This window comes from Egretta garzetta, unplaced genomic scaffold (genome assembly GCF_000687185.1).
Source record: "Egretta garzetta isolate BGI_Z169 unplaced genomic scaffold, ASM68718v1 scaffold1335, whole genome shotgun sequence".
In the NCBI taxonomy this organism is placed as follows: domain Eukaryota; kingdom Metazoa; phylum Chordata; class Aves; order Pelecaniformes; family Ardeidae; genus Egretta; species Egretta garzetta.
In genome coordinates, this window is record NW_009259627.1 from 17887 (window position 1) to 19161 (window position 1275).

Consider the following 1275-nt stretch of genomic DNA (forward strand, 5'->3'; position numbering starts at 1 on the left):
CGGGGCGGGGCCGAGGGTAGACCTTTGCCCGCCAGCCCCGACCGGTGGGTTCGGGGGGGTTCCTGCTGGTTTTGTTGCCGTTGCTCCCCCCTCCCTCCGCTGCCCACCGCCGGTTTTGGTTTCCCTTGGCCCCGCGCGTCTCCTCCTGTGACACGGCCAGCGCTGGCGTGCAGGGGCACAACTCCTGGGTCTTCCTCCCGCAGAACCCACCCTGCCCGGGCGTGGGTCCACCGGCATGGGAAGCGTCCCCAGTGCCGGCTCAGGGCGTGCTTGCTGAGCAGATGGCGCAGGTTGGGCTGGTAGAACGATGCTGGGCAGCCGAGATGTGCCGGGAGCACCGCGGTCCCGTCCTCTGTGCCTGCCTGCGGCCAGGAGCCCTCGGGATGAGTCACGGTCCCCGCCGAGGTCCCTGAGCCTTCCTGCAGGGCTTGACCTTGGGGACAGGGCCGTGAGCCGGTGACGAGCATTTTCCCGCTGTCCCACGTTTTCCTCCTCCAGCCTCGTCAGCAGCAGCGCATTTGGGCTGGGGGACGGACCCAGCTCAGCCCGCCCGCCTCCGGGCACCGCTTTCCCTAAAAACCTGATTTCCGTCAGAAGCGCGGTGCGGTGGCGGGGAACGTGTGAGGGTGGTCGGGAATGGTGCTCTTGGTGGGGGGGTCTCTTTGGCAAACAGGGAGGCTGCTGCTCTTCCTTGCCCTGGTTCCGATGGGGGAGCGGGGATCTCGCCCGCCGGGACAACGAGCACGCGGCCGTTTCCTTCCCAAACTTCAAACCGAGGGGGCAGGGGAAACATGACTTTAAATTTTCCCGGTGGCGGCCTTTGCTCTCCGCCGTCCATCCACCGTTTGGGCGACACCGAAGCGTTCATAACGAAAATAAACGGAAGCAACAGGCAAGCATCCTGCCTAGGAGCCCCCTGGGGAAGCACGTCCTTCCCCGGGGCCCTCGTGCTGTCGCTGACCTCCCGCTCCCCTGGCCGCCCGCGCAGCGTGCCCCGCAGGGTGTCATAGGCTTTGCAGCAAAGGAGAAGTGGCCTGGGCGGGGGGGGACACTTCTTGGGTTTTGGGTGCTGGGTCTCCTGGATCGCTGCCAACACTCTCAAGTGGGAAGAACAGCCCCATCTCCCGCCCTTCCTTCTTGGGCCGCCTCTTGATTCCACGGCAGGGAAACCAAGGGGACCGGCAGTGTCCGGATCGCTCTTTGGTGTGGGGCAGGGAGGGAAAGTTCCTGTGAAATTTCGCAGGCCTTGCTCCCAAGGTTGACAAAGAGCAGTAA

At 65.3% G+C, this 1275-nt stretch overlaps 1 protein-coding gene across 1 annotated transcript in view; it reads right to left on the reverse strand.

Moving 5' to 3' along the window:
* Positions 1-1275, reverse strand: part of LOC104125981 — a gene marked incomplete at its 3' end in the record, with an annotated part of 21828 nt that overhangs the window by 17708 nt on the left and 2845 nt on the right. Inside the window, exon 2 of the mRNA XM_035893973.1 lies at positions 211-433. Coding sequence (XP_035749866.1) covers positions 211-433 — 223 coding nt within the window. The remainder of the gene's footprint in view (positions 1-210; positions 434-1275) is intronic.